This window comes from Sardina pilchardus, chromosome 4 (genome assembly GCF_963854185.1).
Source record: "Sardina pilchardus chromosome 4, fSarPil1.1, whole genome shotgun sequence".
NCBI classification, from domain to species: domain Eukaryota; kingdom Metazoa; phylum Chordata; class Actinopteri; order Clupeiformes; family Clupeidae; genus Sardina; species Sardina pilchardus.
This window is the reverse complement of record NC_084997.1, coordinates 32,217,290-32,238,613: the sequence shown is the minus strand read 5'-3', so window position 1 is coordinate 32,238,613 and position 21,324 is coordinate 32,217,290. Positions and strand designations below refer to the sequence as shown.

Here is a 21,324-nt window from a genome sequence, read left to right as displayed (position 1 = left end):
GACGCACACCTGGCTCATTTAATTAGCGTTATTATTTCACAAGGCCTCCGCCATGTTTACAGCAAAATATAACAAGCTAGGACACACTGAGGCGATTGGCTGTAAATGGTGTGTGTGTGTCGTGCTACATGGAGAGAGAGAGAGAGAGAGAGAGATGCAGGAAAAGCTCATTTTTATACAGTCAGACACATGCAACATGTGATACGAGGTCCGTCACAGGTGTCCGCGTGTGAACTGCCCTCTCAAAGCAAAAGAGAAATCTGTGTTGTTATTTTTGTTTTTTATTGTGACGGTGTTGTTGGTGTTGTTATTTATTTTCCGATGGCAGAGGACCAAAGCTCATGTAAACATGAGTGTTTACTGTTGTGTTTATGTGCGCTAGTGTCTGTGTCTATAAAAACGACGGTAAAAACGAGAGTTTAGTTGATTTCATGCTTTGGCATATTATAGCTGACTACATTCACAGTAACAGTATCCCATGGTAGGTAGCCATTTCTATTTAAGATGGAGGAACAATTGCAATTGGTCATAAAGGGACAGAGAAAACTTCAAAAAGACCCCCTCAAAAAAAGTGTTTGTTGTAAATGTGCAGGACGTGGAGCTATTTCAGTCGCTGTGGTAAATAGTTTGAGGTTGTGCACAAAGACATCTCTGGAAAACAGGAAAACAAGTCCTGGAGACAGGAGACACTAATGTGTACCACCACCACCACGTCCATGTTGTGCAGAGCTGTGTCCACACTGGTGTACGTCAGCTCCCAGGGTCCATCCCTCTGCTCTGCTTTTAATGGCGAATGCTTAGAGAGCAGATGGGTCTGGAAACCATTTGGACCTGATCTGGAATGGATTGAGCTGGTCTGGGAACAATTTGGACATGCTCCGTGGTAGATTGAGCTGGCCTAGGCCCGATGAGGCCTAGAACCACACCAGACCCGACTACTATTTGAGTGCGTTTCAGGCTGCATGACTTTCTGTCCAAACACACACACACACACACACACATTTACACATCAGATGAAATGTGACATCCCATCCGGTCTGAAAGATCAGCGCTAGCGACAGCTGACCATGGCGCGCATGTGGGCCTCCCCCGTGGTGGAGCCGGTGGATCGATGTGGATCAGATGTCACATAATCCGGTTCCTTTTGTTCTCTGGTCTAGGGTTCTGCTGAGCCGCGGTTCTGGCTCTGGATGCGTTTAAGGAGGCAGTCTTGTGATCATCACCACTGCCCCGCTGCCTGTCTCTGTCTGGACAGCATTTCATCTGTTAGCCCTGCTAACAATAACAGCACCGTAACACACCCAAACACCATGACTGCCCTTAAATGGAATCAGCTAGCCAGGGAGATACAGACATCGCAGACACACTCTCTAGCCTTCTTCTCATCTGGGACACACACTCTAGACTTTTTTTCCTTTTCTCTCTCAGACTGTTATCTCCATTTTAAAACACCCTGGTCACAAGATGAACAAGTAGCAACAGCTTTTCTCTGTTATTTCTTTTACAATAATGATACTACTAATAATAATAATGATAATATATTAATTATTATTGTTGTTGTTTTTATTGTTGTTAATGATCTTATCTATTATTATTATTATTATTATTATTATTATTCTCTATACTACACAATCTGTTTTTATGCCAGACAGACAGAGGGATATGATTCAAAGAGTGGTAGAGGAGCTAAGGTTTCACTCTGAGGTTATCGAGGTTGCCTCACTCCGAATGATTTTGTTTTATGACACTTCAGCTGGTCTCTCTGCCAGACCAATACTGACACCCACACACCACAGTCAATCCCCATCCAACATCATATCCGGCTCCGATCGGGACCAGATCTATTCCAGACTCTGTGGCTATCAGGGAATCTGGGAATTCCTTTCACGGCAACCAAAACACAATAAGGACATTTGGTCAGCCAGGAATGGAGTGGCGCGTCTAAACGATTGGCTAATGATGACAGACGAGACAGGGGCTAAACTCACGCCAATCTCCGACCACAGCGGGCGGTGTGTTGCCTCATCTGACTGTTCACTAACTGGCGACGCTGTAAATTGTGGGTTCAAATGACGTTTTTCTGAGTGGAATGTTTACCTCTACCCCACCTCAAATGGCAATCGAGATACGGAGACAGTTTTATCAGTTAAGCCTAACACTTGGAGTTGGTTTCAGTTGTGATCTCAGTGTTGCCTCAATGTGAAGGGGGGCGTAAGACGATAGGGCTCAGCTCTGATAGGGGCCCCCCAGACCGTCCCCCCATAATGCTATATATTCTTCATATGATTTTTAGCAGCGCCCCTGTCAGATACTCCAGTGCCTACTCCAATAGGGCTTGGGCACACGCGTTGCAGTATTAGCGATTCTTTTCCTCTTGCGATCGTGGGTTGCGCTGTTGCACCCCCGCTACACAGCAACATACGACCAAGAAGGCAAAGACTAAGTAACAGGAACACACTAACAGGCGGGAGTAAATCCTTACAAGGCGCATAGTAAACTATAAGGAGTGAAGCTGCCAAAATGGCTGCCCGCAAAGTTTTCACATCACGATCCCGAGCGTGTGTGTTTAGTCTGACATCCTCTTTAACTCTTAACCAGGGTTTCAACCAGTTTCAACAATCAATGACAAACTTTCATACAGCAAGGGAAACTTGCAAATGGGGAGAACTTTGGTCAGTAGACCAATCCAAATCACAGGCGGAGGCATCTCCCTCAAGGTATCAAGGTATATCAAATCTCTCTCAGGTTAGCGTATATGAAGTCTCCCTCTGATTAGCGTATAGCAAATCTCCTTTAAGTTAGAGTATAGCAAATCTCCCTCTGGTTAGCATATATCTGGTTAGCATACATGTATAGCAAATCTCCCTCTGGTTAGCGTATAGCAAATCTCTCTCTCTGGTTAGCATGACAAATCTCCCTCGGGTTACTTAGCATATAGCAAATCTCCCTCTGGTTAGCGTATAGCAAATCTCTCTCTCTGGTTAGCATGACAAATCTCCCTCGGGTTAGCATATAGCAAATCTCCCTCTGGTTAGCATGACAAATCTCCCTCGGGTTAGCATATAGCAAATCTCCCTCTGGTTAGGGGAGCGTACCTACATTCCCCGGTTCCCATGTTCCCCACTTTGTATGGGACCAGGGAACATAGGACCCTTTTTGGGGAAAACTGAGGAACGTAGGACCCAGGGAACATAGGGATGACCCCAATACAAATCTCCTAGGTGGCCCCTGTGGCCCACAGACACTCACCCACACATCGCAGCCGCTGGGTTCTGTTGCCATCCCTGACACCGACCACCAGGGGCAGGAAGTGGATCTCGCAGACGCCCCCGCTGCGCTCCGTCCTGGACGCGCGTGCCCCCCCCACGGCAGCGCCGCCGGCCCCCCTCTGCACGCGGCTGCGCCCCACCAGCCGGTCGCTACGGCTACGCTGGCGCTTCAGCTGGTTCACGCAGCGCGTCTTCAGAGCCAGAGTCAGACACTCCTCACCTGCGGAGAAGAGACACGCACGCACACACACACACACACGCGCACACACACACACACACAAACAAACACACACTTATTAAGAATTTAGACTCTCTGTTGCGCGCACACACACACACACACGCACACACATATTTGTGACCGTTCCACCCGCTCGCTCTCACACACACACAGACGCACTTCAACATAATTGCATAAACACTCACAAACATATTTTCATGGCTGTGGCCCCACCCTGCTTGACTGGAAGTTAATGGCACACACAAATCTACTGTGACTGCAGGCTCATATACGTGCATTTGGTCTCATAAAATGTGTCAAAATGTTTCCTCTTCTTGGACAAAACACTGAGCCACAAAGAAGACTCTACAACTACACACACACACACACACACACACATACCACTGAAACTGCAATAATGCAACCATTCATTTTCCTGTTCTTCTATGTTTAGAGATTGACAGAGAGAGACGTGTGTTTGTGTGTGTGTGTGTGTGTGTGTGTGTAGTTGTAGAGTTTTCTTTGTGGCTCAGTGTTTTGTCCAAGATGTGTGTGTGTGTGTGTGTGTGTGCGTGCATGCATGCATCCATGTGTGTGGCAAGGCTATGTCCTACTGAACTAACATGCTCTATAGCAGCATGTTCTTGGCCGCGGACTAAAGCAATATGTATCCATGTCCACAGTAGTGTAAGGATGACAAGGCTGGAAATACCAAGTGAAAGCCATGCTGCACACACAGAGGGATGTTTTGCCAATGTGTCACAATGGATGAGATCTCGATGGAAGATCTAACGTGTGTGTGTGTGTGTGTGAGCGTGCGCGCGTAACATATGGTGTGTATATTTGTGTGAGTGCGCATGTGTGTGTGTGTGTGTGTGTGTGTGTGTGTGTCTGACAGAGAGAGATACAGAAAGTATGTGTGTGAGAGCAGGATGGTAGTGTTATTGTTGCAATCATAATGGAAGTGATTCTGACATGTAACACTACCCAGACCAAGCTGTGTCACAAGACACAATATAAAGTGACAGAGCACAGGATTTGTATGTGTGTGTGTGTGTGTGTGTGTGTGTGTGTCTACATGTGTGTGCACTCTCTTTAACCAGACAAAGCTGCAGAGCTGACATTAATTTCCTGCCGAGGGGCTTCAGTGTGTCAGAGGAAGGACCAGGGAATGTTGATGTTTTTAGCACCATGCAGGCTCACCAGATAGCCGAGGAAAGGGCCCAGGGAATGCTGGTGTATTTACCGCCAGCCTAGTCAGATATTCCAGCAAGGGACCAGGGAATGCTGGTGTATTTAGCCGCAGGCTAGTCAGATATCCCAGGAAGGGACCAGGGAATGCTGGTGTATTTAGTGGCAGGCTAGTCAGATATCCGAGGAAAGGGACCAGTGAGGGAATGTTGAAGTTTTCAGCACCGGGCTCGTCAGATATCCAAGGATGGACTGAGAACAACTAAGTGGCTTGAACACTCGGACTGAAGTTGAGCCTTTTTGCTGGGCTCCAGTAAGGGTGCATGTCCAAACCCACTGTGGGAGTTTGCATGGCAGGTTATCTGTACGTCTGCATGGGTCAAGAACCAGCCATTATGTCATGTTTAGCATAGCAGTAGTTCTAGACCCAACCTGAATACTAGCTAGGCCTACTTGTGTTATGGGTGTCAATTAATTGTCAGTCGGATAGATGATGGTGTCTGGGTTTAAGTTTGATTCAGCTTTCCAGGTTATTTAAATGTACTTGACACTGAACTGTATTCTGTGAAATTTCAACATTAACTGGAGCTGACAATTTTGTGTCAGTGTGATTAAACAGCCGTGACTGGTCGCAGCCTTCAGAGCGGAGGTGAAGACGTGTGCAAGCGGCGTGGGAGGAATACTAGGCCTTCTGATCTGGATTGCGCTGGTTTGGCCCAAAGTCACAGGCAGTGGGAACGCATGTTGCAATCTCCTGGCTATTCCCTAAAGAAAAATGGTCTCGTAATCACTGACTGATGAAAATGCTGTATAAACAAACACGGGATCGTTTACTGGTGCTGGTGTTCCCGGGAGTAATGCGAGAGAGTCAGTTTCGGGAATATCAGGTGCATGTTTGCATCATTTGTTGCAAGACACGCAGAACGTGCCTTTCATCCAGTCTTACTGTACTCACAGACTTCCACCTGAGAGTTTCGGTTTCTGGAAACATCCACGTCTATGGACGGCAAAAAAAAGCCACATCAGAGGAGGAAAATGATTAATGAGTTTTCATAGCTGTTTCTTGGAGCCAGGCCTCTTAATGAGGGGATTCTAGAATCTTCCGGCTTCCAGAATGCAATTAGGACTGAGAAAAAAAGGGTTTGCTGTTTTTGTGTGGGTTTGATCTAATGTCCCGTGCGCCACAAGTGATGCGCTTCCTCGGCCCCTGTCCGAGCTCCACGGGTCACAGAGGGGGCGGGGACGAGCGGTCGTCACGGGAGCGGCCGTGGAGTCTCCGAGGCCCTTTTCTTTCCCAGGTCCTCTCACAAAGAGACGCAGACACAACGGGGAGAACCTGGGAGGCTTTCAAATGTGCTCCTCGCCTACTCTCTCACTGTTGATTTTTTCACTCTTTCTTTCTCTCTCTCTCTCTCTCTCTCTCTCTCTCTCTCTCTTTCTAACTATCTCTCTCACTCTCTCTCCCTCATGCAGATACAAATATACACACACATTACACCCACACACACACACACACACACACACACACATACACACACACATACACACAATGAAATATCAGCTCATCATACAGTACCTATTATACATCTCTTCCTTTCTCTTTCTGTTTTTTTTCTTTCCCTGCTCTTTCTCTAATTCCCCCCTTTTCCCTCTCTCATTCAGACCCAGACACACACTCTCTCCATCTCTCTCCCTCTTCTTCCCTTTCTCTCCCTCCTCTTTCTGTGACAACTTCTCTCTCTCTTTCTCTCTCCATCTCGCTCTGTCTTTGCACACCCATTCTTTTCTCTCTCCCTCTCTCTCTCTATCCCTCCTTTCCTCCCTCTCTCTCTCTATCCCTCCCTTTCTCTCTCCCCACATCTTTAGATGCGGTGGTCAAGTTCTGGACACATGTAAGAAGCCAAAAACTGTTTCCAGATTTGTACGGCCGGCCTCATGCACTCACTCCTCGAGCTCCAAGGTGGCCCTCTCTCCCTTTCTTTCTTTCTTTCTTTCTTTCTTTCTTTCTTTCTTTCTGTCTCTTCTGTTCTTCTCCCCCCTTTTTCTTTTCTTTTGTTATTGTTCTCCCCCTTCTTGGTTATTAGAGCTGGTTAGCCTGTCATTATGGGCCTGAATTGGAGCCCAGCCACCACACTCATCAACGTGGGCCTGCTCTTGTCATTACAGCCTCGTCTCTACACACACACACACACACACACACACACACACAGATACCTACACACCGCACTCATCAACATGGGCCTGCTCTTGTCATTACAGTCTCGTCTCTGGTGTGGTCTGCAAGTGAGTGGCCCTACAGTCCAGCTCTCTCTCTCTCTCACACACACACACACACACACACACATATACACTCACCTACACATACACATACACACTAGCATACATAAAGACACATGCTTTTATGCACACCTGCACAAACTTCACATGTACAGTATGCATTCGAATAAGTACATACACATACAGTCTGTGCATGTGCAACACACACATGCAGAGACACACATTCATCAAAGACAACAGACAGTTACAGATGATTGTGCACACTTGCATACACACACACACACACACACACACACACAGAGGCACTCCAATACAGACACATTGTATCACACACACACACACACACACACACGCTCCAATACAGACACATTGTATCACACACACTTTGATACTGAAGTGTACATGTTTAAGCTCAAACAGGAAAGGACATCTACTGTACACAAACAATCACACATCTACTGCCCAACAAGAAAGAGAGAAACAACAAGCATGCACTATACACACATGTGCACAAGCAAAGGCAGAAAAAGTCTCTCTCACACACAAACACACACACACACACACACACACACACACACACACACGTGAGGCTTTAGCTCCGCATTGAAGCTCCAAATTCTTGTTAAAAATTCAGTCGGGTCATGACATCCATAAAAAAAGAACCCACTCCACTCCCCTGGACCCTTTTATCCGCACAGGCGGCCCGACACAGAACTCAGAACTCCAGCCGGTTCCACGTGGACTGAAATGAGTCCTGCCACCCCGGAGAACCACGGAACCATGGAACCAGGGAACCAGGGTGTTTGGGGGGCCAAGATCTGGGAGTGACTGGGAAGGATGGTGCCACGGGATGCATGTTGTGTCTCCCCCTTTGCAAGTGTGTGTGTGTGAGTGTGTGTGTGTGTGTGTGTGTGTGTGTGTGTGTGTGTGTGTGTATGTGAGTGTGAGTATGTGTGTGCAAGTATGTGTATGTGTGTGTGCAAGTATGTGCTTGTGTGTGTGTGTGTGTGTGTGTGTTTGTGAGAGTGTGTGCGTGTTCATTGTGTGTGTGTGTGTGTGAGGTACATGAATGGCACTGGTTGTTGAACTCAGTGGTGAGGACAGGCCGCTACACTCAGGATGAATAATTGAGGATGGGAGAGGGCACAGGCAGAGGCAGGGTTGGGCGGAGGAGCAGGCAGAGGAGCGGGTGGTGGAGGAGCGGGTGGAGGAGGAGCAGGTGGAGGAAGAGCGGGCGGAGGAGCAGGCAGAGGAGGAGCAGGTGAAGGAGGAGCAGGTGAAGGAGGAGCGGGTAGAGGAGCGGGCGGAGGAGGAGCAGGTGAAGGAGGAACGGGTGGAGGAGGAGCGGGTGGAGGAGGAGCGGGTGGAGGAGGAGCAGGTGGTGGAGGAGCGGGTGGAGGAAGAGCAGGTGGTGGAGGAGGAGCGGGTGAAGGAGGAGCAGGTGGAGGAGGAGCGGGTGGAGGAGCGGGTGGAGGAGGAGCAGCTGAAGGAGGAGCGGGTGGAGGAAGACCGGGTGGAGGAGGAGTGGGTGGAGGAGGAGTGGGTGGAGGAGGAGCGGGTGGTGGAGGAGCGGGCGGAGGAGGAGCGGGTGGAGGAAGAGCGGGTGGAGGAGGAACGGGTGGAGGAGCAGGCAGGCAGATTGGCGCTATGCCGCCTCTCGGCTCACTGCTGCCGCGCTGCTCAGTTGCACTGTGGGGAGTCCAGACCTGCTCCTGAGAGCTGTCTGTCTCTCTCTCTTTCACTCACTACTGCTCTCTCTCTCTCTCTTGCACTCACTACTGCTCTCTCTCTCAAATTCAAATTCAAATTCAAAGGTAGCTTTATTGGCATGACTCATTAAAGCAGTGTTGCCAAAGCAGACATATAACAATACAAACAGATACAATATCTGTTTGGAAACAATCAACACATAAAAATTAAGAAAGAAAAGAAAAAAGAAACTTACTAAATACTACTAGGTTTATACTACTGCTCTCTCTCTCTCTCTTGCACTCACTACTGCTCTCTCTCCCTCACCTCTATGAAGGGTCAAAGTAACAATAATTAAATATAAAGTAAATTACAAAGTAAAATGTCATGTAAGTCATATCAACAAGTATCAAATTTAAATATATCAACGATTATTAAATGTAATCTAATTTAAAGTTTAAATCAATGTCATTTGAATTTTGAATTACATTAAACTTTAAATCAATTGAATAAGAAGTTGAATTAATTTGAAGTCATATATCACATTTACATTTGCCTGTTGTTCTCATTTTGAATAAGACTTAAAATTTCAGCCTCATGCAATTCCGTGCGCCACCATTTAATTCGAACGCCTTTACTTCAGACTTTGGACTTTGGTACTTCAAGGTTGTACTGTCACCTGTCAATCATGCTATGTCCCCCGCCCCCCGCCCATCCACTGAATCTGAGTCGATTTATCAGTTCTTTAGTAATAGTTTCCCCCACTTCATCACCATCACTAGAGCCTTCGTCCTTCGTCTGACGCTGGGTTTCCACAGAGCATGTCACCATGCGAGATCTTCTACTGTCTTTGCGCGAAATACGCCTGCTAAAATTTCACCCAGGGGGTGTTGTCCAGTTGTCACACACCTAGCGTTTCGGCTCAGTGGTCAACAGGTTAGCTTAGTGTTTAGTGGTTAGCTTAGTGTTTAGTTAGCTAGACAGTCCAGTGCTTCAGATTACATTCAGGGGTTTATTTAGCCCAAGTATGTTCAAGTGGCATACACACAAAATTCCGTTTGAGTGTTTTCATGTTGACAACAATTCATAATTTACAGAAACACCACAGTTCATATCAGCGTGCTAACTATCTAGTCGCCTAGCTTGTTATGTGTTTTCAATTGGTTATAATGGGTCAACAAGCTAACAAGCTAACAAGCTAACCTTCAATGATAGTGTGTCCTGAACATTTGTTTAGCATATAAACAATAAACCGTATCAAAATAAGCCATTAAAAGTGGTCAAGAAACCTTTATTCACATTTAATATTTCCAGTTACGACCTCCGGAGCCACCGCCATTGATTTGTTTTTTTTGTTACTCCCACCTCTGTGTACAGTGTACAACGTGGTGATAATTTCGCCCGGAGTGAGTGAGTCTTCCTAAAGACCTGATAAATCAACTCAGATTCAGTGGATGGGCGGGGGGCGGGGGACATAGCATGATTGACAGGTAACAGTACAACCTTGAAGTACCAAAGTCCAAAGTTTGAAGTAAAGGCGTTCGAATTAAATGGTGGCGCACGGAATTGCATGAGGCTGAAATTTTAAGTCTCATTCAAAATGAGAACAACAGGGAAATGTAAATGTAATGTATGACTTCAAATTAATTCAACTTCTTATTCAATTGATTTAAAGTTTAATGTAATTCAAAATTCAAATGACATTGATTTAAACTTTAAATTAGATTACATTTAATAATCGTTGATATATTTAAATTTGATACTTGGTGATATGACTTACATGACATTTTACTTTGTAATTTACTTTATATTTAATTATTGTTACTTTGACCCTTCATACACCTCTCTCACTCTCTTTTTTTCTCTCTATATCTCTCTCTCACTCACCTCTCTCTTGCTCTCTACATCTCTCTCTCCCTCACCTCTCTCTTTTACTCTTTTTTCTCTCTACATATCTCTCTTCTTCTTCTTCTTTTTCCCTTTCCTTTCTTCCTCTTACTTACATTTAAAAGGAAAAAAAGCATACACTTGGCTGTAGTCTCTCTCTTTCCTCCCTCTCACTTTTTCCTTACATTTCTCTCTCCCTCACCTTTCTTTCTCTCTTCTTTCTCTCTATGTCTTTCTCTCTCATGTTCTCCTTACATTTCTCTCCCTCAATTCAATTCAATTAGCTTTATTGGCATCTCTCTCTTTCTTCATCTCTCCCTTGTTCTCACTGCATCTCTTTCATTGCCAACCGCTCCCTCTCTTTCTTTTCCTCCCTACCTCTCTCTCTATCTCACTACATGACTCACTGAATTCTCTCCATCTCTGTCTCCCTCTGCCTTTCAATCCCTTCAGCTTTCTGTCTTTCTCACTTTTCCTCTATCATTCTTTCCCTTGTCTTTCTTTCTATTCCCCACTTCATATTTCTTTCTGTACATGTATTATACTCTCTCTCTCTCTCTCTCTCTCTCTCTCTCTCTCTACCCCCCTTTCTCACTCTACATCCCTCTCTTGTCTATAAATCTTAAAAGCTTTCTCTCCCATTTTTCTTTCATTCTCTCTGTCTATTCTCCATTTCCTCTCTTTATCTCTCTACTCATCTCTTATCACCGATTTTGACTCCTTGAACATCTCCATCTTTGGTTTCCCTGAGAGCGGAGCCTTGCTCGTTTCTGGCCCAGGTCTGACCCAAATCAGTGCCCGAGTTGGCTGCTTCTATTCAGGCTTGACAGATCCACTCACCCCCTCTGGGCACAATTTGATTGGAGCCTCCCGCGACTTTCAAGAGCGCAGAAGTATGTGCTTTATGGCCTAAGTGTGACCCAAGTTTTATGGGCATCCATGTGTTTTTTTTTTCCAGCGCTGAAAACTACACTATCTTAGTGGCTTTACTGACAGGAATTTCCTGTCCGTGTTACGGAGTAGGAGTCATAATGACATCGTTAACCAAAAGCCTCGACTTTGGAAATACACAGATATTGCCGAGACCACAAACTATTTAGTGGAATAAACTAAAATTACTTGTGTTTGTTTGAGAGGATTCTTCTCACTTCAACCGAATACTTCCCTCCGCAATTCCCTCCCCACCGTCTTTTAAGAGCCGTACGCGGTTTTGAATTGGGTCTCCCTTTATTCCAGTAAATGAGGATAGAAATGCTCCGCTGGCGTCTCCTACTGAGCACAACGCACTACTGTTAATTCCACCAATGAGCCGTGTTGAGTGGCTGTCCCGTCTTTTCACAACTCGCATATGTTTTTTTTTTTTTTTTACAATGACCGACCGGTGCTCGCGGAGATGTCCAAGAGGACAACGCAGCTTTTGGTCTTATCAATTTATGACACAATGACATGCTTGGATGTAGGACTTGAAAGACACTTGCCGCGGGACAGGTGTTAATTGCCTTAAAGCCTAGACGGCTTGTAGTGTATTCAGATTTATCAGATGACTTGTGAATGCAATCTAATGTAGCTCTTAACTCCTTTTCACGTAGAGATTTAATTATATCTCAGTTGTGGGTAATTGTGCGTAACGGGAAAATAACATAATTATCCATCTGCGGCCGGCTAATCATGTGGAATTCCTACTTCTTAACGCCACATAATTAAACCAGATTTGAAAGCAAAACTTCCCAACCGAAAGCGCAAAGGCTGTGTGGTGTGTTGAAATAGCATCAAACAGAAGTTATGTTGCGCGTCATTGATGTGATATAGCCTGCGTGTTTATTTTATGAACTGAGGCGACCTGAAATAAATGTGTTTCAGATGCTGTGTTTGAGAATATCAGACAAAAAAAACTTACCCAGGTATATTCCGTCCATGTGTCCACATCTCTTCTTGGTCACGTTAAAGTCCACGTAGAAAAGCACAACCGGGTGTCCGAAACTTTCTCCGGGACTTGGGTCCAGTACAAGCACGGCATCATGAGTGGCTGCGCCGGTGAATAACTCTTGACTTCGTTTTCCGTCCTTCAGAGCAGAACCTACGGAGTAAGTGTTCTGTTTGGGCGCTGGAACCTCAACGGAGTAGGAATCAGGCAGGATCGCCAAGACTTTTTCCGAGTTGGACTCGGACACATAAACGGCCACGGAGCTTAGGTGGAGGTGAGACAATCGTTTGCACTCACTCTCCGACAAAGACACTCGCCGGCACAGGTTCAGCTTCAAGTACTGAAAGCCAGTCTTGACCCAGCGATCCAGCCGGCTGAACTTCACTTCAGACCCTCGATATTCCCCAAAGAATAAGGCGAACCCCAGGAGAGACACGCAAACCCACTGAATCTTCATGCTTTGGCTGTCCAAGAAATCTCGAGCGCCAGAGGCCAGCACAGCTTTTCCCTCCTTAATATTAGATTAGCCCACTTTGTAAAAAGGTTACACAAAAGCTACCCTTTTTTCCCCCAGCAAGTGAGAACAGTGTCAAAGTTTGTGTTTAAGCCGTTAGCCTGCAAACTCTCCGCGGGACGCTGCGTCGACCGTTTCGGGATGTCTTATCAAGTTGGAGAGATGCGGCTCTCTCTTCATTAGAGGGACTTCAAAGGGGTCAGGCTCGCATCCAGATGGAGGATAATCTGCAACAGTGACTCCATCCCACAGGCACCGACATGCCAGCGAGCGCGGGAGGGGGACGGAGGGAGGGGGAGGGAGGGGGAGGGGGGGGGGGGCGGGCGGGCGAAGGGCCAGTGGGGATAAACGAGGGTGGGGGGGGTGTCTAAAGAGGAGAGAGGGCAGGGAGGGGGGACTAGAGTGTGACGTGCAAGGGCCGGACTACCTGTTTTTACCTCTCTGCAGCGCGTGCTTCACCTAGAGGTCGCCCGCTGGTGGCTATGACTGCGCGCGCCGTACAAGGGGCCACATGGGGAGCCGCACGCTCTCCAGTCAGTGACGCTTGAGCACACGTCGGCCAGGATGGCTCCGTTTCCTGTTAAGCAGTCATTCATTCTGCACTTTAACATATTTATTGCCAATCTAATGGAAATAGTCGTGAAGTTTTTTTTAAAGGACAACTAAAGTCGAGGATATGTCGACTAATTGTCTCCAGAGCAGTAAGTGGGACATTTCCTACACGCGTTCCTGAAGTGCGCCTCTCTTGATCAGGCCTGCCAGAGGGATTGCAAAATAAAGTGGAATTTTCTTTTTCTTTTTTTAAATAGTGCGGGTTGTGTTTGATCCTCGTGGCAAGGCTTGCATGTTGTAGCCTATTCTCTCCACGACCATGATCGGAATTAAATGAATAAAAGTATTTTGAGCTGTGCATGCTCAAGGCACTATTTCAGCCCAGCGACTGTTGAGCTTTTCAAGAGAAGAATTTCTGCGATTAGCTTATCAAATGGCTCCATCAACTACTCGTACCACGAGCACAATAAAACCAAACCATGTTTAGTAAGAATTTATAAATAGCTCTTTTCTACTGCTCCGGACCATTCCGACTATTGACACAGTTGACCACCAGAGGGCGGTATTTGTAGATATTTGTAAACGCAATTATTTACATGTACAGTTTTTTTGCCTATTGCTTACTCGCTTTTTGCATAACTTGGCTCATTTTGTCCAAACTCTACATACAGCCAGAGCCAATAAGACATAGCACTTGGAGATAAATAACTCATATTTTTGCTAAAATGACACTGCATCAAACTTAACAATCCTTTCTAAAAATGTCATTATTGCAACAAACCACAAGCACCGAATGACTCTATCAAATAAACAGCAACACATTGATGTGCTTTGTACAACTCTGCAGTCTTTGTGTTTCTGTTTTTATTGTCATTTTCTCAGAGTAATCAGCTGACATTTTTGCAACAAAAGTGTTTACAAAAAACAAACATTCTTACCGAATGAAGAAAAAATATAATCACAGTAATCAATGCGATACTGTGAGTGAATGCACTCTAAACAATAAAAAAAAAAAGCAACAAAACAAAAGTGAAAAGAAAAAACAATTACAGGAGAAAATGCTATTGAGTGTGTCGGGGGTGGGGCGTTATGGATCCTGCCTTCAGTTCAGATCTGGCCACAAGTCCTTGTCATGTTAGACAATAGGGAAAATATGCAATATCCCAAAATGCCATATCCACCCTTGAAATGACCCCTGCTCAATGTCTCTGCATGTTCCCTCCATTGCTTGCAAAAGAAGCATGCAGGTATGAGGCTGGTTGTTAAACGTTTCAGTGGCACACTAAAGCTATATTCGATAGGCTTTGTAAATGGGAAGTAAAGGGACAATTACATAACCCTGTCAATGTAGAAGTACACACTTACAGATACAACTTACAGAGGCTTTTAAGGCAGTTTCTCGGATCATCTGACCCAGACAGTTCCATTGAGTATTTTAGCTAGTTCAGATTTAAAACTACTCCTGGACAGAATAGAGATGATTTAATTTTTGGAGCTGACAGGTGCAGAATGCTGTATTAATCATGTTGGATGCTGTAGTTCAACATATGTCCACATGAAGGCGTAAGAGTTCTATTTTCCCTGCTCCCACTAGGTTTAACTGTTCAGACACATTTAAAAAAAACTGTTTTTCAAAACTGTACACACAAAACCTCAAATTGCTCACACAAAATGCAAAAGTCCTCAAACCTCCAACAAAATGACACACAACATTCAAAATATCATCAACACATCTCTAAAGCATCTTTATCATTCGCCTCACTTTTGTCATAACATGACATTTTGATTCATGTACATACTGTTGCTGTCTTTCATGGGCGTATATGTATATTTCATGAAGTAAGTAATATTGAACCCAAAAACAAATTACTTTTCCCAAATAATTTGCTGTTTTTAATGCAGTTTTCTACAGCCAACAAGACAAAAGGAAGCAAAATACAGTTAGACGTATATATTCATAAGCCTTTAAATCATTTGAACTGCAGAAACAAACAGGTGCATCCCTAAGGCATTTCCGGGGCAAAGAAAACAACATTGAGTTGGTAACTCAATGTTACGATGAAAAACACGTTACGATGTAAAGCCAAGGTCTTGTAGAACATTGCACTTGTGTGTCAATGATGAGTCAAAATGTTGCTTTCTGTGCATGCAGCAATTTGCTCTTGCACTTCACGACCTTCATAATGCCCAGAGGTCAGGTCATAGAGGTCAGGTCATGACCTCTAAATCAGGGCACGTAATGCATCAAAGGACCAGCTCCATCTCTGAGGGTTCTGCAAGCCAGGAAGTGTGCACAGGAAAATCAACTAACATCCAAGCCCCTGGATCATTGAGCCCTATGGGAACAAGATTAGAACAGTCAGTTTTAACATCACTAGTTCAGAGAAACATATAATCCAATAAATACCAGGATTCAACATGCAATACAATCAATGTAATAGAAAAGTCTAAAGACCATGTGGGCCTCACCTTGTACCACGCCCACACTTTCATGGGTGACACCTTTGTTTCCCCAATTGCATGTTGGATTTTTAACAGAAGCCTTCACTCGGACTCTGTCCCCCACCTTGAATCCTGTAAAAGGAAGAGAAGTTGTAACTGCCATTCATTATTATTCTACCATTTTTAAACTTATCCATGACATAAATAAATAATATTATTTTACATTATAACATCTTATACCACACACTGATTTGAATATGATTACTACAACTATAGGGGAGTATAGAGAAACATACGTTTATTTTAGTTGTTTTGATCAAGATTCAAATATTAATATAAAGTATTGTGGTAAAATAATAAAATAACTGAATCATGGATGTGGGGGACATCATATACATTTTCCTCCCCGTGCTGCACATGGGTGGTCAGGTCACATGACCAGCTGCCATGTCTCATAGTGTTGTGATTGGTGGACCCATAGCCTCAGGTTCAGCTCTCTGATTGGACGACACCAGCACACCTCAGAGCCAGGCTGGGAGTCCAGCTCAGGGTAGTGGGTGTAGTCATGGAGATAATGGAGGTCACTAGCGTAGTGCTGTACGGTGTACAAACCTCTCTCTGGGCTCAGGGCAGTGGGTAGTCATGGAGATAATGGAGGTCACTAGCGTAGTGCTGTATGGAGTACAAACCTCTCTCTGGGACGACACTTTTTTGATGGGGACGTGTGGGTTCACTAGTCTGATGGGAGTCATGGCTTGTAGCTTTGTGATCTGTGAGTAATAAGAAAACATATATGATCTGATCATAATGAAAACTTTTCTATTGGCATTTGCATGTACAGTAAGAGAACAAGGGCCATTTCTATTTACAGTAATGCATATATTATAACAACCAGGGGCATTTCTCAATGGCAAGTGTACTTGTCTTAGGCATGAAACGAATGCCAACATAATCTAAATAAAACAGACAACACCGTAAAGGTATTGAAATATGGAGAACAAAACAGTTTCACACAGATGACACAACATCTCAGGGGCATCTCACCTGCATTTAACCTCAACACCATGTGTTCTATCTCTTTAAGGGCCGGCCTCTTAATATCAGTTGAGAGATGTGGAGTGAAAGTTACACTGGAACGGATCTTTGATACAGATGAAGTGCAGCAGGCATCAAAGCTCTATGGAGATACACACACATCATCAACATAAGAATGCACTCAGTTTCTGGAATAGTGAACATGCCCTCTAGAATCTTCTAGCCTAGAGCTATCTAGAAGTAAGATAATGTATGTAATCATACAAGAAGTCTAGGGGTTCTAGCCCACATTAATCACCAAAAATCAAACAAGACCTTGCTAATTGTACTGAATTGTCATTTTAGGACATGGTCACTCACACTAGAACACTGAGCAATTTCAATGTAATATTACAGTCACAGAGTTTATCGTTCCTCTTACATCTTGCTAACTCAAACAGCCTGACATTGTAATGTTACCTACAAACACCTACAAAATGACTTCAGTGTTGGTGGCTTTACCTGGAGGAAATCAACAGGATCCTCTTTCTGTAGAAGTTTCTCCATGTCAGCATCTCTGCTCTTCAGTTTAGTGATCTCCAGCTCCAGCTGCTCCAGGAGTCCTTCAGCTCGACTCACCTCTGCTCTCTCCTGAGCTCTGATCGACTCGGTCACCTCAGAGCGCTTTTGCTCCATGAAGCTGATCAGCTCAGTGAACATCCTCTCAGAGTCCTCAACAGCTTCCTGTGCAGAGGCCTGATGGAAGATATAAAGGTCATACCAGCCTGACTTGGTTTCTTCGTCCATACAGTATCTAATTGCATTATCAAAGTGAAATGACTAAACAGCTCTTGTAAACCTATGAATAAACAAATAAAACAGTAGTGTTCAATAAACAAGAGCCATGTTGAACAGTAGGCCTCATTCCCAACAAACCTCACACTTTATCTCTGGAAGATGAATGCCTGACTTGGTTTTTCTTTGTCCGTATCAAGTTAAATTACTTAACAGCACAAAATAACAAATCAGTAAATCCATGTGTAACAGTAATGTGTAACGTGTTAGCAGTAAATAAACATGAGCCATGTTGAGCAGTAATAACCTTTAGCGTTAGCAGTAAATAAACATGAGCCATGTTGAGCAGTAATGACCTTTAGCGTTAGCAGTAAATACACATGAGCCATGTTGAGCAGTAATGACCTTTAGCGTTAGCAGGGCCTGATGGACCTCATGCAGCTCCTTCATTCTCTGCTGGATCTGTGTCTGGTTCTCCACCTTCGTCTCCAGCAACTTCTTCTATGGAGAGATGCATACACACCAATGTAGCTAATTATATTCCAAGCATTCATGATAAGTCATGGTTAATTTTCTGGAGACGTCAACCATAAAGTTCCATACGTATAATAAAAACAGAATCAAATGAACAATGTGTTGTTGCTAATGTCAACTGTAGGGGTGATCGGGGTTGCTTGTCACATTGACACACAGACTATCTTAATGGCACTTTGGTAAAATGTTGATATCAAACTGTTAGCCTTTGATAGCTCACTCATTTGGACCTGCAATTTTGCTGATCAGACACAAAACATTGAGATGAGGAGACAGTTTCAGTTCATGGGTCAGAGAAAATTTTCATGTTGGTGTTGTTTTTGTATTGAGAGCTTATTAGTCATTTAAAAACAAAACACTCATTAAAAAGCCAAAAGTAGGAGCTTTCTTTTGAGTCATCTTTTAGTTATCACGTTAAAGCCATGTGGCAGCTAGCTTCACATGTTTGTCAAGAAGTCAGTTGGGGATGGTTGTCTCATAGCTCGCGGGGTTAGTTGTCACCATTAGAAATTATTCTTTTTTATTATTATTTTGATGAATTTGTCTTTTCATTATTCTGCCTTGTGTGTTTATAAACCATACATACCTATTATGTACTTAACTTTTAAACTTTTTTTAAATTACTGCCATTTTATGCTTTTATTACAGTGCATGAAAATGTTCTTCCGAGGCAACTTCTTCTTATTCCTCTTCTTCTAACACGTTTAATACAGCTTCAACCGTTTGAACAGTTTCAACGTAGCAACTGATTGCACCTGTGGCCTATCAATTGCTTTCTGCTCAACTAGGCCAGCTCTCTCCATTCTACAAGGATATAAGGCACATTCCATCTAACTTTCTATCCATTCATCTTATCTACATTATGGGTACCTCTCATTTGGTCTTGTATGCACACTCCCTTCCTTCCTTGATTCTCGTCCTCACTGATCTAGATTAAGAATGATGGGGCTGCAACAATGGGATAGTCTATCCATTGTTAGTTATCAGTGGGAACGCCCCCTCGAGGATCAAGCATCGAGGATCGAGGAGAGATGTTGAGAGGCACCCTATGTGTTTTAACTATAAATGTTTGCATTTTCATGCACTAGTAATTCCTTGGAATTGCTTTCTAGTTTTGATTACTTTTGTTCAAACTCTTTGTTCAAAGCACATTGAATGACCCCTGTGCTTGAAATGTGCTATATAAACAAACTTGACTTGACTTGACTAACCTGCCTCTCGGTCCGTTCTGCTACAGCTGAGACCGTTTTATGTCCACTGTGGTCATCCATTGAACACAACAAACAGATTAACTTCTGGTCAGTGCGACAAAACACCTCAATGATCCTGTCATGCTGAGAGCAGATCTTCTCCTGTAGCTGTGAGGTGGCGTTCACCAGCTTGTGCTTGCTAAAGCGAGGCCCTTCATAGTGAGGCTGAATATGAACTTCACAATAGGAAACCAGGCATGTTAGACACGACTTGATGGCTTTATGTTTTCTCCCAGTGCAGGAATCACACTCCACATCATCTGGTCCGGCATAGGAAGGAGCCTTAACATCAGACTGCAGTTCAGTCTTCTTCAGCTTCTCTATAACTTCAGTCAGCATTGTGTTTCTGCGTAGAACAGGCCTTGGGGTGAAGGTCTCTCTGCACTGGGGGCAGCTGTAAACACCCTTCTGGTCTTCTTGATCCCAGCAGCCTGTAATGCAGTTCAAACAGAAACTGTGTCCACAGGCAACAGTCACCGGGTCCTTCAGCAGATCCAGACAAACACAACAGCTGAACTCATCCTGAGACACGGGAATAAAGGCCATTTTACCCTCTCACACAGACACACACCTGATCTATCTACCTGTAAAGGGGAACTTGGGGAAGGTTTCATTTCACTGGAAGTAGGCATGTGACTTCCTTGTTCTGTGTGGACCCACCTCTTAAAGGCACAGAGTTAACTTCTCTCATTTGGTCGATCACTGTAATAGATACATCATTATTTTACCATGTATATTTGCGCTGACTGTCTACAATAAATGAAAAACAAGTTACCAAAAAAAAGGGACAGAGCACAATTACAAAAGCTCTCTAATCTATTCAATCTTGATCTAGTTCAGGAATCTCTTTTCCATCACCACACATTCACAGTAAACCCAGTAAACAAGTCAGAGGACATCTACATAATAATATAAATATAAAGTCATTGTCTAAATAATGATATAAATGCATCTCATCTTGCCTTAAGGAACCTATAGCCCATGGCAACATGTCCAGCATTGTTGGGCTTAAGGGTTAATTCCAAAGAACAGGTTCATAAACCTATCTAGTTATCTTCGTGATGACTGTGTTGTGGAGGTTACAGTAGTTTGTTCCAGAGTTCAAAGTCAGCATGGTTAGTTATTATGGGAGGAGCACACGAGGAGCAATGAAGACAACTAATTGACTGGTGCAAATGTATTCAATTTACAGACTCAGTGGTCTAACTGTTTAGTCTATGTATGTTACTGCATATTGCCTACAGTCTTTGAAATGTCACGGTTCTCACAGCTGGAAAGTTATTGGCCAAACAAGACGCAACACCTGAATGTAGTGAAGTGGATCCTGTAGTTCCGCATGTGTCCACATGGAGGTGTAAGTGTTATCATTTTGTTCCCACTGTATTATCAGAAGTAGCCGCCCTACAGTACACACACAACAATCCTCTCCCTGGTGTGCACACTTCTCAGTGTTTCCTATACTCTTAACTCTTAACTCCAAGTCTAGTCAAAGTTGTTTTAAAAACAACACTACCAAACCACAACCAAAGTGCTGTAAGCTATACAATTGAATGTTTAGAAACCTGATAGGCAAGCAGGTGATCAGGCATCAAACATGTGTAAAGACGCTAGTAAAGATCACAGTCCAAACACACACGAGCAGGAGGAGCTGTAGAACAGCAGCAGTGAAAGCAGTGAGAGCTCGTAGTATACAGTACTGTAGTAGAAAGAGCTTGTAGTATACAGTATTGTAGTAGAAAGAGCTCGTAGTATACAGTATCGTAGTAGAA

The 21,324-nt window shown here is 44.1% G+C and overlaps 2 protein-coding genes across 2 annotated transcripts in view; both read right to left on the bottom strand.

Annotated features, from left to right (window-relative positions):
• Window positions 1–12,950, bottom strand: part of si:ch211-67e16.11 (uncharacterized) — a 28,477-nt gene extending 15,527 nt beyond the window's left edge. Inside the window, exons 1-2 of the mRNA XM_062535027.1 lie at window positions 12,428–12,950; window positions 3,250–3,489 (exon numbers count right to left, since the gene is read on the bottom strand). Of these exons, the coding sequence (XP_062391011.1) occupies window positions 3,250–3,489; window positions 12,428–12,911 (724 nt within the window). The 5' untranslated portion in view covers window positions 12,912–12,950. The remainder of the gene's footprint in view (window positions 1–3,249; window positions 3,490–12,427) is intronic.
• A 1,420-nt stretch (window positions 12,951–14,370) lies between these two features.
• Window positions 14,371–20,602, bottom strand: LOC134078866 (E3 ubiquitin/ISG15 ligase TRIM25-like). Its single transcript, XM_062535030.1, has 7 exons — window positions 19,517–20,602; window positions 18,177–18,272; window positions 17,499–17,732; window positions 17,007–17,139; window positions 16,652–16,732; window positions 15,990–16,094; window positions 14,371–15,856 (listed from the first exon to the last, which is right to left on the bottom strand). Exons 1-7 carry the CDS (start codon window positions 20,099–20,101, stop codon window positions 15,765–15,767), a joined length of 1,326 nt encoding a protein of 441 aa, XP_062391014.1. The 5' UTR covers window positions 20,102–20,602; the 3' UTR covers window positions 14,371–15,764.
• Window positions 20,603–21,324: the final 722 nt, after the last annotated feature.